General features: G+C 39.2%; 1 protein-coding gene across 1 annotated transcript; it reads right to left on the bottom strand.

Annotated features, from left to right (window-relative positions):
- Positions 1-3,601: 3,601 nt before the first annotated feature.
- On the bottom strand, positions 3,602-8,561 carry LOC124859842 (X-linked inhibitor of apoptosis). Its single transcript, XM_047352690.1, has 7 exons — positions 8,386-8,561; positions 6,951-7,238; positions 6,297-6,870; positions 6,103-6,202; positions 5,919-5,997; positions 4,884-4,923; positions 3,602-4,588 (listed from the first exon to the last, which is right to left on the bottom strand). The coding sequence occupies exons 2-7, from the start codon at positions 7,188-7,190 to the stop codon at positions 4,395-4,397; spliced, it is 1,227 nt and encodes a 408-aa protein (XP_047208646.1). The 5' UTR covers positions 7,191-7,238; positions 8,386-8,561; the 3' UTR covers positions 3,602-4,394.
- Positions 8,562-15,039: the final 6,478 nt, after the last annotated feature.

Here is a 15,039-nt window from a genome sequence, read left to right on the forward strand (position 1 = left end):
GGTACTGCGTCTTTATTCTAACGAGGCTTGCATTTTATCCACTGATAGGAAAATGTACACATTAAGGATAAAGTAAACGATGGACACATTGAAAGTCTTTTACGAATGAATGTTAGCTATCTTACACCAGTAACACTGGATAATTGCTGGATCCCCTGTATGATCCCCTTGTCCAACAAGATTACCAAAGCCAGACGTTATGGTAAGATGTACAGCCAGTGGCACACACTGTATATACAGTGACTTGCAAAAGTACTCATCATACCCCTTGAATCTTTCCACATATTGTCACATTACAACCACAAACATAAATATATTTTATTGGAATTTTATGTGAGAGACCAACACAACTGTGAAGTGAAAAGAAAATTATACATGATTTTTTTTTTTTTTTTTTTACAAATAAAAAAACTGAAAAGTGTGGTGTGCAAAGGTATTCACCCCCCTTTACTCTGAGTGAACCCAATTGCCTTCAGAAGTTGCCTGATGGTTGCTGATGATTAAATAGTGTCCACCTGTGTGTAATCTAATCTCAGTACAAATACAGCTGCTCTGTGATGGTCTCAGAGGTTGTTAAGAGAATATTGGGGAGCAAACAGCATCATGAAGTCCAAGGAACACACCAGACAGGTCAGGGATAAAGTTATGGAAAAGTTTAAAGCAGGCTTAGGGTATAAAAGCTTTAAACATCTCACGGAGCACTGTTCAATCCATCATCCGGACATGGAAAGAGTATGGAACAACTGTAAACCTACCAAGGCAAGACCGTCCACCTAAACTTACAGGCCGAACAAGGAGAGCACTGATCAGAGATGCAGCCAAGAGGTCCATGGTGACTCTGGACGAACTGCAGAAATCCACAGCTGCACAAATGTGATCTTTATGGAAGAGTGGAGAGAAGAAAGCCATTGTTTAAAGAAAACATAAGAAGTCCCATTGGCAGTCTGCCACAAGCCATGTTGGAGACACAGCAAACATGTGGAAGAAGGTGCTGTGGTCAGACGAGACCAAAATGGATCTTTTTGGCAGCATCCTGCTCTGGGGGTGCTTCTCTTCAGTGGGGACAAGGAAGGTGGTCAGAGTTGATGGGAAGATGCATTGAGCCAAATACAGGGCAATCTTGGAAGAAAACTTGTTGGGATTCTGCAAAAGGCTTGAGACTGAGGCGGAGGTTCACCTTCCAGCAGGACAATGACCCTAAACATAAAGCCAGGACTACAAAAGAATGGTCTAAAACAAAACATACAGGTCCTTCTCAAAATATTAGCATATTGTGATAAAGTTCATTATTTTCCATAATGTCATGATGAAAATTTAACATTCATATATTTTAGATTCATTGCACACTAACTGAAATATTTCAGGTCTTTTATTGTCTTAATACGGATGATTTTGGCGTACAGCTCATGAAAACCCAAAATTCCTATCTCACAAAATTAGCATATCATTAAAAGGGTCTCTAAACGAGCTATGAACCTAATCATCTGAATCAACGAGTTAACTCTAAACACCTGCAAAAGATTCCTGAGGCCTTTAAAACTCCCAGCCTGGTTCATCACTCAAAACCACAATCATGGGTAAGACTGCCGACCTGACTGCTGTCCAGAAGGCCACTATTGACACCCTCAAGCAAGAGGGTAAGACACAGAAAGAAATTTCTGAACGAATAGGCTATTCCCAGAGTGCTGTATCAAGGCACCTCAGTGGGAAGTCTGTGGGAAGGAAAAAGTGTGGCAGAAAACGCTGCACAACGAGAAGAGGTGACCGGACCCTGAGGAAGATTGTGGAGAAGGGCCGATTCCAGACCTTGGGGGACCTGCGGAAGCAGTGGACTGAGTCTGGAGTAGAAACATCCAGAGCCACCGTGCACAGGCGTGTGCAGGAAATGGGCTACAGGTGCCGCATTCCCCAGGTCAAGCCACTTTTGAACCAGAAACAGCAGCAGAAGCGCCTGACCTGGGCTACAGAGAAGCAGCACTGGACTGTTGCTCAGTGGTCCAAAGTACTTTTTTCGGATGAAAGCAAATTCTGCATGTCATTCGGAAATCAAGGTGCCAGAGTCTGGAGGAAGACTGGGGAGAAGGAAATGCCAAAATGCCAGAAATCCAGTGTCAAGTACCCACAGTCAGTGATGGTCTGGGGTGCCGTGTCAGCTGCTGGTGTTGGTCCACTGTGTTTTATCAAGGGCAGGGTCAATGCAGCTAGCTATCAGGAGATTTTGGAGCACTTCATGCTTCCATCTGCTGAAAAGCTTTATGGAGATGAAGATTTCATTTTTTAGCATGACCTGGCACCTGCTCACAGTGCCAAAACCACTGGTAAATGGTTTACTGACCATGGTATCACTGTGCTCAATTGGCCTGCCAACTCTCCTGACCTGAACCCCATAGAGAATCTGTGGGATATTGTGAAGAGAACGTTGAGAGATTCAAGACCCAACACTCTGGATGAGCTAAAGGCCGCTATCGAAGCATCCTGGGCCTCCATAAGACCTCAGCAGTGCCACAGGCTGATTGCCTCCATGCCATGCCGCATTGAAGCAGTCATTTCTGCCAAAGGATTCCCGACCAAGTATTGAGTGCATAACTGTACATGATTATTTGAAGGTTGACGTTTTTTGTATTAAAAACACTTTTCTTTTATTGGTCGGATAAAATATGCTAATTTTGTGAGATAGGAATTTTGGGTTTTCATGAGCTGTATGCCAAAATCATCCATATTAAGACAATAAAAGACCTGAAATATTTCAGTTAGTGTGCAATGAATCTAAAATATATTAATGTTAAATTTTCATCATGACATTGTGGAAAATAATGAACTTTATCACAATATGCTAATATTTTGAGAGGGACCTGTATTAATGTGTTAGAATGACCCAGTCAAAGTCCAGACCTAAACCCAATCGAGAATCTGTGGCAAGATCTGGAGACAGCTGTTCACAAATGCTCTCCATCTAATCTGACTAAGCTTGAATTGTTTTGCAAAGAATGGGCAAAAATTTCAATCACTAGATGTGCAAACCTGGTAGAGACATACCCTAAAAGACTTGCAGCTGTAATTGGAGCATAAGGTGGTTCCAGAAATGATTAACTCGGCTGAATACTTTTGCACAATGCCCTTTTCAGTTTTTTAGTTGTAAAAAAAAAAAATCATGTATAATTTTTGTTCCACTTCACAATGGTATACAACTTAAGTGTTGGTCTTTGGCATAAAATTCCAATAAAATATATTTATGTTTGTAATGTGACAATATGTGGAAAAGCTCAAGGGGTATGAATACTTTTACAAACTACTGTACAAAGGTATAACCACAACTATTCAACAGCTCTTAATTGATGCTGGTAAATGCAATCAATTAGACATACGTTTGCAGGTCCTTAGACCTTTTATGAATTAGTATTTATCAGATTGCCCATGCCCAAATACTAATGAGGGATCCTATCCAACATCTGGAGTGTTTAAATTAACGTATTAATATACCCTATATTAAAATAGTAGTCAAATCTCCTGCCAAATAGATAAAAGTTAGGTAGAGTTGTTTTAACTACAAGCACAGTAAAGAAAGTAAAACAGCAGGTATAAAAGACAAATGCAGCTCAAGTCGAATTATTAAAAGATTTATTTAGTTTATTTACACAAAAGATTGCATGATGAAAATCTGATGATTAAAAGCTTTCAAAATGAAGACATTAAAAACGACACTATCCCATTACATCCTGTGCATAAGAGCACAGGATATGAGAGGAATGAGAGCGAAGGAAACTGGTGTGACACCCTTCGGACATTTACATTAGGATCAGGTGTAGCAAATGTAGATTAAGCACACAAACCTAAAGGAAAGGAAGGAACAAAGAGTGAAAACATGTTTGTCTAACATACGTATTTACAAGTTGCAGTGATTGAAAAAAAAAAATCTACATGTAAAATGATCTTAAGATAACAGCTATTTACCATCCAAGTGATTGTGAAAATATTTGTCTCTGGAAAGTATATAGTAAATGTTTAATTAAAATAATACATTTACAGCTGTAAGTACTTTACAAGGCATCTAATATACATTTATTGTTAAATTAGAACATTTATGTATGTATTTTACAAACCCCCTCATCTATATATATTGAGGCCATCGAGGTGCTGGAGCATAGTTTTGTAATCAGTGGAAAAGAGGCAGGGTACAATCGACAGTTCAACACAAAGACAACTGCACGTATAATCAGTCATACTGTCACTTCTAAAAGTCATTCTGTTAACCTGTGAGTAAAATCTAGAAAATCCTTACTGGAAGGCCGCAGAGTTACCGACCGGACCGCTGTGCTGCCTACAGTCATAACATGATAAATAAACAATACAAAAAAAGCAGCATCCATGTTAAACAACGGGTTGTTGTCTTTCGCTTAAGCAATATAGGTTTTTATTTTTTGTGTTATAGCTCCACAGCAGATCGGACACTTGATGAGTGACTCTGAGCACTGCTTGCAACTGACCAGATGACCACATGGGAGGAAGACGATAGAAATATCTCTGTCCATGCAGATTTTGCACTGTTTTTCCATCTGCAACTTCCTCAGTTTCTCCAGTGGGTCCTCATCTGAAAGAAATACAAAATAAAAATAAAAATAAATTTTTTTTTTTAAAGTATAATGATACAATGACCTTCTGCATGAAACCGCACTGCCAATGATTACATTCTCTTCTGTGCAAAAAGACAGAAGTACAGAGGTGTAAATTATAGCACAGGGGTGCTAAAAATCCTTTTAAAGTATAGTTTACTGAATCACTTTAATATTATTGAACAAACTAAACTAATTTCATTTCAATAAACATTACCAATCTAGCCTTTAATTGTTTTCAATATTTTTTTATGTAATTAAATAAAACTATACCTTTTTCACTGGCTGAAAATCCATTCTGATGACTTGCAGCCTGAAGGAAAAAACAGGGACGTAGTTATATTTAGCACACGACTGAATTGATACAGAAAACAACAACGGGGATCACAAAAATGTTCGTTAGCCTAAGGTTATAAACGGATCAGTCGTTTATTTTGTTTCCAAAAGAACGCGTTAGATAGAGCCAATGTTAAGGTTGCAAAACATGCAGTATAGTGTGCGGGACTGTATTTTAATAGCTCACAGCAACGACGTTCCAAAAAACTCTGACTGGGAACTAAGCAACAGGGTTAGATGTGTAAATAGATACGATTTATTACTATGAGCTGTCAAATTAGACATAATAAAAACATGCAAAAATGTAGTATTTGAAGGTTCCTACTATTTTCCCTTCCAAAATACAATTTTTTCCAGATCCAAATTTAAAGGTGCTGTAACATTTTGAACATTCAAGAACAAAACCTTCACCCAGTTGGCTTTTATTATCTTTATGTTGCAACATTAATGAAATATCACAATGCTTGTTAGCTTCTATGAGACAGAGTGGTGGAACTATTTACCAAACTTTATGGTCTCTGGACCAACCTATATCCAAAACTGTGGGATTGGAATTAAAAAACAAATGGCATGTCAATGCTTTGTATGGGATCTAAAGAAGACCCAGTTTAAGAACCACAGGTCCAGTCCTGACCTAAAAAAAAAAACAGCCTACAGGTAAAAAGCCAAATAAATTGAGCTTTTGATATTTTTCTTTAATGTTTTTTTTATGTTATTTGCAGCGCCAGTGTCCTTTATTTTCCCCATACTTTCCCATATTGTGTAGGAACCCTAATAATTGATGTATGTGTGAACCTTTTGTCTTTCGGAATTATACTTTTATTTTATTTGAAATGCATTCCAACACACTTGGCGAGAGCGTCGCATTTTGTCTTTAGTATAAGGTTTAAAAAAAAAAAAAAAAGGTCAGAGTTTATGTTATGTCAGATAATCAGAAATAACATGAAAAAGAAAAGTAACTAAAATACTTACAGCACTACTTTGTTGGGGTCCTCGTAGCTGAATGCTGTTGACAAATTCATCTCCTTTTTCTTCCAGCAGAAAGCTGCATCTAATTAAAAAGGAACATGTTCAAGAATAAATAGAAGGACAGCAACAACAATATTACAGTGTATGGATTGTATACACCAGAAAGAAACCAGATGTCCACTCTTACCCTGGGTAGTATTTAGCATGTTCTGCCCAGGGGTCTTCCTCGGGCTGCCAGCCTTTTAAACCCCCACCACATCGGAAACATAACACCTTGTCTCCTAACCCTAAAAATCACACAAAGTGAATATTTCTACGTTAAAGCTATAATGGCATAACATGCTCCATTTTGTTCCCACTCATTTTATATCTGTGCTCTACCTGTGCTGTAGAAACCAGCTCTTGCAAGCCTCTCATGGCTGATAGGGTGCTGAACAGTAGCAAAGCTACTGAGCCTCCTCTCAAAGGTCTCCATACTCCCATCCTCATTCACGTCTTGATTGCTGCTCCCCGCCTGCATGGGCTCCTCTGCAGTGTCCAGGAGCGGGACGTTACCTACGTCATGGCCGAGGATGAAAAAGCAGTTGCCTAAGTATTTGGTGTGTTCACCCCAAGGGCTGTCTCCATCTTCCCAGTCATTCAGCTTGCCGCCACAGCAGAAACACTCCACCCTGTCATCCAGGCCCAAGTAGTAGAAGCCAGCCTGAGCCAGATCTCTGGGTCTTACAGGGGCCCTGGAGGGCCACAAAGAAAAGGTCTGAAGGCGGTCTTGTTCACTCCTCATGTGAGGGGCTCTAGGGTAGGGGGTCTGATCAACTATTTCTCCAGTGGACAAACGATACTGCATGTCTTCTGCAGCTTCGTCATAGACAGAACCATTAACGACGGGGGCGCCATAACTTGGGTTCAAGCTGTTTCGGTGGCAGCAGGTGAGGAAACTGCACGATGGAGAAATCTGGCGAGCAGGAAACATGATAAAAGCATTTAAAACAGAACAAAACGCAATCTTTTATTTGAACCCATAAATACAATTACCTCCATGTGTCTTTGTACAGGCGTGTCTCCGCTATGCCAGTTTTCCACGGTCTTACTGCAGCTGAAACACTGTACTCGGTCTGCGTTGCCAGTGAAGTAGAAGCCAGCCCTTGCCAGTCGTTCAGGCGGTACTTGCTGAGCCAGGGTGGAGCCCTTGAACGAGTCCAGGCGATTTTCTAACCGTGAGAAATCAGTATGGTTGTCTCTTTCCAAAACACCATTTTGATATGTGTCACACATAACTGGGCGAGGAAATTGCTGGGTGGACAAATTTGGAAGGCACTAAATCTGAGGAGAAAACAGAAAGGGATTTAAATTAGGCAAATGACTAAAAACAACATCCAGGATATATTTTACCATACAATTACATTTAAGCCAGACACCGACCACCTGATTTGCACATGTAGGCTCTGAAACGGGCTCTTTAAGAGAGGCAGCCAACCAGTTATTACATGGAGGCGCTGATCAGTTCATGTGAGGGATGGGCACAGGACAGGCAGATCACTCCAAAGGGTGTAACCCAATACTCTCTACTCCGAAGCAGTAACAATACCTTTTCTGATGGGATGATATAGAACAATGAAGCATAAACTAACCAGGTTTTTTTTTTTTCCCCCAGGAATAGTTAGTATGAAGGGTGGACAAAATACTTCTGTAAGGAAAGGTACATGCCATTCCTCCCACTCAGGAAGAAGTGAGCACTGCTGGAATGCATACCAACAATCCCATGTCACAGGGTGGAATTTCTTGCAACAGCTTTGTCCTCCTACGAGCCGTCATGCCATAAAGTGATGAAACTCACTCCAAATCATGATGTGAAGGACTAGTCTACTATTATCTACTAAACACAAGCATTGATCCGCTTCTTCTTGGTGTGAAGCTACTTTAAAGGGATGTCTGTTTACTTTATTGACAGAGACACCTTGTGATCTTTGCCCTGCATACGTGTCGAAATTCCTCTAAGAAAGCAGTGATCAGATCAGGAGGAATGTTAGACAACCCAGCAGCGACTGAACACAGACCTGAGAATCAGCTATGTTACTTCTGCCCACCTCTGCGCAAACTGAAAGTAGATGGTGTCAGAAGGTACTTTACCACCACGTGGAAGTAAATGCCCGCATTAACATACATGCATAAGGAGCACATGAATATTAACGGTCAACTTATGGTCATTGAAAGTAATCTATTTCAAGGGGAAATGTTACACAGATTCAGAATTCGGTGTAATAAAGCTGTGTATCAGATTAGAAGTATGTGTAAGAATGCGTTAAATAGGAGCCGTCAGTTCGGATTTTAACCTTTGCTCTTGTGTATAATGTTGTCCTTAGAAACCCGACTGACAGCAGCAGCTACAAACGTTTGCTAGCTAAATTAGCTTAATGCTAGCTTACGCTGCTACGCAGTTGAGCTTTTGTTACAAAATCTCAATATTTACCTTTCTCTCGTCTTTGGGACGGGTCCGTAGTTTGTAACTTCTCTCGGTCCTATTGTTATCACCCCCCACAGCAGAATATGACGACTGACGGAGGCTCTTTAATGTATGAACCTCCAAGGTTTGAGGAAGTGAGAAGAGAAGAGAGGCGTTCCTTGTCCAGTGCGCAGCCGCCGTTATGAGGTCGAGAGCACGACATGCAGTTCCGTGGTTTGATGTTACGACAGCCCGCTAGTAAAACCCCACTCATGCTATACTGCAGCACAATTCAAGTTACATTTTCACTCTCTATGTTCTGTCTATCGTGTTAATGGGAAATTGATTGGAAGGAAAAAGTGTGGCAGAAAAATACTCACAAGCAACCAGGATAACCCCAGCCTAACCACAGCCTTGAACATATTGTAAAACAAACCCATTCATCATTTTGGGGGAAATTTGCAAGACATGGACTGTAGATGAAGTCAGTACTTCACAAGTCACTACACAAAGACATATCCAGGACATGGGCTACAACTGCCACTCCTGAACCAGAAACAATGGTAGAACTCTCTTACATATGCTTTGGCTCACTTTTACTATTTGCTCCAATGTGTTATATTTAGATTAAAGTAAATTTTGCATTTTATTATGAAATCAAGGTTCCAATCAAGGCACATAATCCAAGCGGCTTCAGGTCCACTGTGAAGTTTCTAGAGTCAGTGATGATTAAGGATGGCATGACTGTTAGTCTGGGTCCACTGGGCTATATCAAGTCCAAAGTCAGTGCTGCCGTCTACCATGACATATTAGAGCACTTCATGCTTCCACATTTTGACAAGGCTTATGGATAGTAAATTTTTTGGTGGGCTGCACGGTGGCATGCGTGGGTTCTCACCGGGGACTCCAGCTTCCTCCCACAGTCCAAAAACATGACTGATAGGTAAATTGGTCTCTCTAAATTGCCCTTTGGTGTGAATGAGTGTGTGCATGGTTGTTTGTCCTGTATGTCTCTATGTTGCCCTGCGATGGATTGGTCACCTGTCCAGGGTGTACCTGCCTCTCGCACGTAGACTGCTGGAGATAGGCTCCAGTTCCCCCGTGACCCACTATGGAATTAGCAGTATAGAAGATGAATGAATTAAAAATTTTCCAGCAGGGCTTTGGCACCTACCTACACTGCCAAAACTATCAACACCTGGTTTAATGACCATGGTATCTCTAAAAGCTTGAGTAGATAGCAAACAGGCCGGACTTACATCCCACAGAAATCAGGCATTGTCAAGAGAAACACAAGAGACACAGACCCAACAATGAAGATGACCTGAAGGCCGCTATCAAAACAACCTAAAAGATATGCTAAGTGACCAGGCTAACTCTCATTGGCTATAGCAGCTAATAGCATTGGATTTCTCATGATTTTGCACTTCTAAACACTGTGGCATCATATTTGTTACAGGATGTTGCAATGTACTTTGTGTATGATTTAATCAGACACAAAAGATTAAGACCTATTTTCCTTTAATGAATAAAATCATTGAGCTGCATTGAGCATTAAGCTGTGGTTAGCACTGTTGACTTACAGCAAGGAGGTCCTGGGTTCAACTCCTGGCTGGTGTTTTTTCTGCATGGAATTTGTATGTTCTTCAGGTTATTATTGTCTCATATAAAAAAAAAATATATATCTCTAACATATAAGTTAGATAAATCCCGTTTCACACCGAAGTATTACTGAACATAAACAACCGGTCTTCATAGTCCATTCACTACAATATCTTCATCTTCAATGGTGGTTAGGAAAAAAAATCACTTTTCATCTTCTGTGTCAAATATGGTATTACAAATAATGCTGGGCACTTTGCCTAATTACTATCAGAGCAAGGGGATTTTATTACGTGTGGTTCTGTCAAAGGGTTATAGGCAGCTACTATATTTTCTGTAAATAATCATTGCTTTGTGTTTAAATACCCACCTTTGTGTTAATAAAATGCAGTTTGTTTGCATAAATTGCTATGACAATTTTGAGACCGAGGTTGAGACTGGGATTGTTGTAAGACTCATGTATAAAGGAGTGCACAGCTTTCATATTAAAAGTTGGTGGTGGGGAAAAATCTTGATACTGGCAGGTCACAAAAAAAAAAATCAGAGGTATAAAAACATGCGTACACATGTTACTGCACACCTTTCCTTCATACATCCCAATTTGACTGGATTTGGCCACAGCTGCATGTAATTTGCAAATTAATATGCAAATTATTATGAATAGGAAGGGAACTACCACGTATACAAATAACCATGGCAACGGTGCTGTGCTGCAGTCACAACATTGTCCACACCATGAGGGATATTTGTAGTAAATTATAGCAAACCAACAACTTCTTGAGAGAGATCAGTGACTCATAAAAGAGATGAAGACATAAAAGGACTTTTTTTTTAAAGATAATTTATTTTTTTCACATGGTTTGTGATCCTGTCAGCAGCTGACATGCAGTGACCTTGACGGAGGCGCCCAGAGTGCTTTTCTAGCTCTTAAAAGAATCCAACATAATTTAATCACACTGCACAGTGGTTCTTTCCATACAACTTATACTTCTTCTTTTCTTTTCAAATTCAAACAATACGTATGAGGTTCAGTGGACGTCTCTTTTCAGCAGTGAAACCAGCACGTACTTTAGTTACTCTCAGCAGAGACACCACAGAGATGATTTCATGAACTCCCTAGCAGATTAAATGGTTTCAGTTACAGAGAACATTCACATCATACTTCCCATTTTATCTGTATCATCATGCTTGACAAATTTGCAAATGACAGTAGAAGCAACGTTTTTGTTGTACAGTGACTGTCCCATTGAAATATTTGAGGGAACACCAACCTTCTCACCAGCTACATGTCATTTAGATGTTGTCCCAACTCTTTTATTCAAACAGGTTTTAATGGTGCTACACTATTACTGTAGCTATGCCTAACCCAAGCTATTGCATGACTTGCGAGAGCCTCTGTTAGGCCTACAGGTCCTTCTAAAAAAATTAGCATATTGTGATAAAGTTCATTATTTTCCATAATGTCATGATGAAAATTTAACATTCATATATTTTAGATTCATTGCACACTAACTGAAATATTTCAGGTCTTTTATTGTCTTAATACGGATGATTTTGGCATACAGCTCATGAAAACCCAAAATTCCTATCTCACAAAATTAGCATATTATTAAAAGGGTCTCTAAACGAGCTATGAACCTAATCATCTGAATCAACGAGTTAACTCTAAACACCTGCAAAAGATTCCTGAGGCCTTTAAAACTCCCAGCCTGGTTTATCACTCAAAACCCCAATCAACTCTCTTGACCTGAACCCCATAGAGAATCTGTGGGATATTGTGAAGAGAACGTTGAGAACTCAAGACCCAACACTCTGGATGAGCTAAAGGCCGCTATCGAAGCATCCTGGGCCTCCATAAGACCTCAGCAGTGCCACAGGCTGATTGCCTCCATGCCACGCCGCATTGAAGCAGTCATTTCTGCAAAAGGATTCCCGACCAAGTATTGAGTGCATAACTGTACATGATTATTTGAAGGTTGACGTTGTTTGTATTAAAAACACTTTTCTTTTATTGGTCGGATGAAATATGCTAATTTTGTGAGATAGGAATTTTGGGTTTTCATGAGCTGTATGCCAAAATCATCCGTATTAAGACAATAAAAGACCTGAAATATTTCAGTTAGTGTGCAATGAATCTAAAATATATGAATGTTAAATTTTCATCATGACATTATGGAAAATAATGAACTTTATCACAATATGCAAATTTTTTGAGAAGGACCTGTATGTTATTTTACTTCACTGTTAGAGAGACTCCAAGGCAATCATAGCACATTCCTATAAAATGATCAGGTATCAGGACTTAACTGTACACAACCGGGAAAAAAATCATCCAATATCCTAAGAAAGCCTCTGAAAGAACACAGATTAACATTTGAGTCTTGAGTGATCAGTCAAAATGGGTGATACATTGTTCATTGTCTATAAGGGAAGAATAAGTTTCATGAAAACACTTTGTTATAGCAATAAATTGATGATGTCTGCAAAACTCTCTAAACTATTAGTGTAATTGGGATTAATACGTCTGCTGTATGTGCTCTCTTTCATACTCTAAACTTGAAAACTGCCTCTGGGTTCATCTGATTAGCTCTCTTTCTCTCCTAGATGAAGCATCTAAAGGATTTATATCAATTAACATTTACTTTTCCTTCCCATAGAAAGTAGAATCAATTTTATTTAAAAAGAATCCCATAAAATCATTACTGCTGAGAGCTAAGAGAAAGGATGGCACAACAGAGCTATGACTCTGTGTAAGTTTAGCAACTATACTAAAGAAACCTAGGATTATTCTTACTCTCTTCCATTAATGATGAGAAATAAGCTGTTCTAGCTTGGTGAAGTGTCTTTTTATACAACAGTAGGCTATTTTTCCATATTAGGTAGGAGTCAACTAGGTGTGTAGAGCGCCATTTTCTAACATTGTGCTTTATAGTTTGCAGCTGTGAATTATACCACGGAGCCAGTCTCCTATAAATAATTACCTTCTTTTTCAGGTGGGCTGCCTTGTCTGATGCACCACGCAATGAGGAAGTAACACTATGAACAAGAGAATCAATTTGTGAATGGGAAGAAACCAAATTATTGTCCTCCACTGTGTTTCCTGTGGTAATGAGGAAATTAAAAAGTGGAACAGATTCTTTAAAGGTTGTTACAGCATTGTCTGATAATGATTCACTATAATGAAATATTATTTCAGGTGTGGAGTACTCGGTTAAATTAAACTCAAAGGTTATTAAAAAATGGTCAGACAGAACAGGGTTATGAGGAAATATTATTCAATTCAATTCAATTCAAAAATACTTTATTAATCCCAAAAGGAAATTAAATGTTGTTGTAGCTCATTATAAAGGTTTCTTCAAAGAGCCGTTGTTGATGCTGATGGCTGTGGGCAGGAAGGATCTCCTGTAGCGCTCCGTCTTACAGCAGATCTGAAGAAGCCTCTGACTGAAGACACTCTGTTGTTGTAGGACAGTCTCATGAAGAAGATGCTCAAGGTTCTCCATAATGTTCTTCATTTTATGAAGAATCTGTCTTTCCACAATGATCTCCAGAGGTTCCAGAGGACTCCCCAGAACAGAGCCAGCCTTTTTTATCAGCTTGTTGAGCTTTTTTAAGTCCCTGGCTCTGATGCTGCTTCCCCAGCAGATGATGGCAGAAGAGATCACACTTTCCACAACAGACTTATAGAAGATATGCAGCATCTTGCTGCAAACACCAAAGGACCTAAGTTTCCTAAAGAAGTACAGTCTGCTCTGTCCCTTCTTGTAGATGGCTTCACAGTTGCATCTCCACTCTAGTCTGTTGTCCAGGTGAACACCGAGGTATTTATACTCCTCCACCACCTCCACTTCTTTTCCCATGATAGAAATAGTTTTTGACTTATTCCTGTTTCTCTTAAAATCTACAATCATCTCCTTTGTTTTAGTCACGTTCAAAATGAGATGATTGTTTCCACACCATGCCACAAAGCGGTCCACCACCTTCCTGTACTCAGCTAATGTCTTTACACTCAATGCCATATGTCAGCACAAGGTCCAGAGAATGAAGACAAAGGTGGGTAGGTTTGTTAATGTTTTGAGCAAAGCCGATTGAGTCTAAGATAGCGTTAAAGGCTATATTTAAGCTATCACTTTCAGTGTCAACATGAATGTTAAAATCCCCCACTATAATGGCCTTATGTGTGTTTAACAGTAAATCAGATAAGAAGTCTGAGAACTGATCTAAAAATTGAGAATAAGGGCCTGGTGGACAGTACAAAACAACAAACAGAAGTGGTTTTGGTGCTTTGCAATGTGGTTTGGTAGTTTTCAGTTGAGTTTGTCTGCGTTTGTGTGACGAATTTGTAATAAATTTTCTTTAACAGAAGTGTGTCTTAGCCCAAGGGAGAATCCATTAAATTTCCAGAGTTTTTTTTCTATAGTTTCGGTGACCCCATGTTGGGTGTTACTGTATATTTTTATCTTTAACATCTCTTTAACATTATTTTAATTCTGATGCAGATTTAGACCACAATATATAATAAATACACGCTGTACATCCAAAGCAAACTCCAGTCACTGGCCTTTCTCAGCTATCTCATCAAAAGGACTTTAAACCATAGAGCACATTATGACTGAAAATATTCATGGTTTTGAAACCGTAACTTAGTAAAACCTCAGGTTGATCACCAATTAAACCCGCATTTGCAACTGAACATGATTATTGTGAACTGTTTTACTGTAAAGTAAGGTTTACTTTAGGAGACTTCTTTATTTTAGACTCTGGCTGAATTTAATAATAGATTTACAACCAAAATGACTGATGCATTTTGTAATGCTTTTAATAGTTACTTTTAATATCATTGCATTAAAGACCACATAAATGTTGTTATAAGTATTTACCGCACAGCCCCTAGTGGTCAGTAAGTTAAAATATACAGAGTTTTGCACAAGAGGAGATAATCTCTTTATCTGGATAAAACAAAAACTGATTCTTAAATAACTTTCTAACAACTGGCATCAAATGATCAGCTGACTTTTGTTGCAATGTGTTGGTATGGAATTGTTCTGTATTAGGAATTTGATAACATAATTGGATTTT

This window comes from Girardinichthys multiradiatus, chromosome 23, assembly GCF_021462225.1.
Source record: "Girardinichthys multiradiatus isolate DD_20200921_A chromosome 23, DD_fGirMul_XY1, whole genome shotgun sequence".
Taxonomy (NCBI): domain Eukaryota; kingdom Metazoa; phylum Chordata; class Actinopteri; order Cyprinodontiformes; family Goodeidae; genus Girardinichthys; species Girardinichthys multiradiatus.

Coding starts and splice junctions, on each gene's coding strand:
- LOC124859842 (XM_047352690.1), bottom strand. CDS start 7,190: ATGTGTGACACATATCAAAATGGTGTTTTGGAAAGAGACAACCATACT. Junction 5,998..6,102: donor CATGCTAAATACTACCCAGG/GTAAGAGTGGAC, acceptor CTTTTTAATTAG/ATGCAGCTTTCTGCTGGAAG. Junction 4,589..4,883: donor ATTTTCAGCCAGTGAAAAAG/GTATAGTTTTAT, acceptor TATTTCTTTCAG/ATGAGGACCCACTGGAGAAA.